The sequence below is a fragment of the Emiliania huxleyi genome, assembly GCF_000372725.1.
Source record: "Emiliania huxleyi CCMP1516 chromosome Unknown EMIHUscaffold_1676, whole genome shotgun sequence".
Lineage (NCBI taxonomy): Eukaryota > Haptophyta > Isochrysidales > Noelaerhabdaceae > Emiliania > Emiliania huxleyi.
In genome coordinates this window covers 5,369-6,190 of record NW_005200906.1, presented here as the reverse complement: position 1 = coordinate 6,190, position 822 = coordinate 5,369, and the positions used below count along the sequence as shown (strand labels likewise).

The following is an 822-nucleotide window of genomic DNA, read 5'->3' as shown; positions in this document are numbered from 1 at the left end:
TCTGGCGGTCCTAGATATTGTTTGATTGCCTTTTCTTTGTAGTCAACAAGTGGCGGGCCTTGGGCGTGTTCAGGACGCGGTGCGACAGTTTCCACTCGGTGAACGAGCGCGCCTGCGTGTGCATCTGTACGAGAGCTCTTACCGTAGGCTCGCCTGTATGCTTGTAGTCGCGCGTGTCCGTCGTTGGTCGATTTACCGATTTTGTAGCGGTGGCGGTCGCTTTTGAGTTTGTTGCTTATACAGTATACGATGGTTTTATTTTTCACGTCGTACTTTTCTAGAAATTCGTCTATGTCCATGCCTGCGGCGCTGCTAAAAATTACGGGCATTGTAGTTCGGGCCCACCTCCGCCACGCTGTCCAGCAGCTGGGCGGCGCTCGCCATCTCGACCGCGTCGTCCTCCGGCGGAAGCTCCGCGTTGCCCGCGGCCGCCTCCCGAGCGCGCTCGTCGCGCATCCGCTCGTGGTGGGCCTGCCGACGCGCCACGCCGGCGCCCGTGTGCCTCGCCGCCGCGTCCGCGGCGACGGCATCGATGCTGTCTGCCCGAGCGTGACTCGCAACTCCACGATTTGCGGTCCACCGACAAATTTGGCTGCCCCCATCAAAGTTGACTTCCTTCCTTAGATACATACATACCTAACCGTGAGTTGTCTGTTACACCCCCTATTACAAACCTGCCAACGTAGACTGTAGACGCCCCATTGCCGCATGCCGGGGAATGTGAATGAGAACTCCAGAGGGCAGAGAAGTCCGATGTGAACGATGTGTGAACACGACCCTGCCAAGCGCGCCCACACCACAAGCCACACAAACGACAAAGGG

General features: G+C 58.3%; 1 protein-coding gene across 1 annotated transcript; it reads right to left on the bottom strand.

The window, feature by feature from the left end:
• Window positions 1-312: 312 nt before the first annotated feature.
• On the bottom strand, window positions 313-630 carry EMIHUDRAFT_253356 (hypothetical protein; the record flags this gene model as incomplete). Its single annotated transcript, XM_005784814.1, has 1 exon — window positions 313-630. One exon carries the CDS (start codon window positions 628-630, stop codon window positions 313-315), a length of 318 nt encoding a protein of 105 aa, XP_005784871.1.
• Window positions 631-822: the final 192 nt, after the last annotated feature.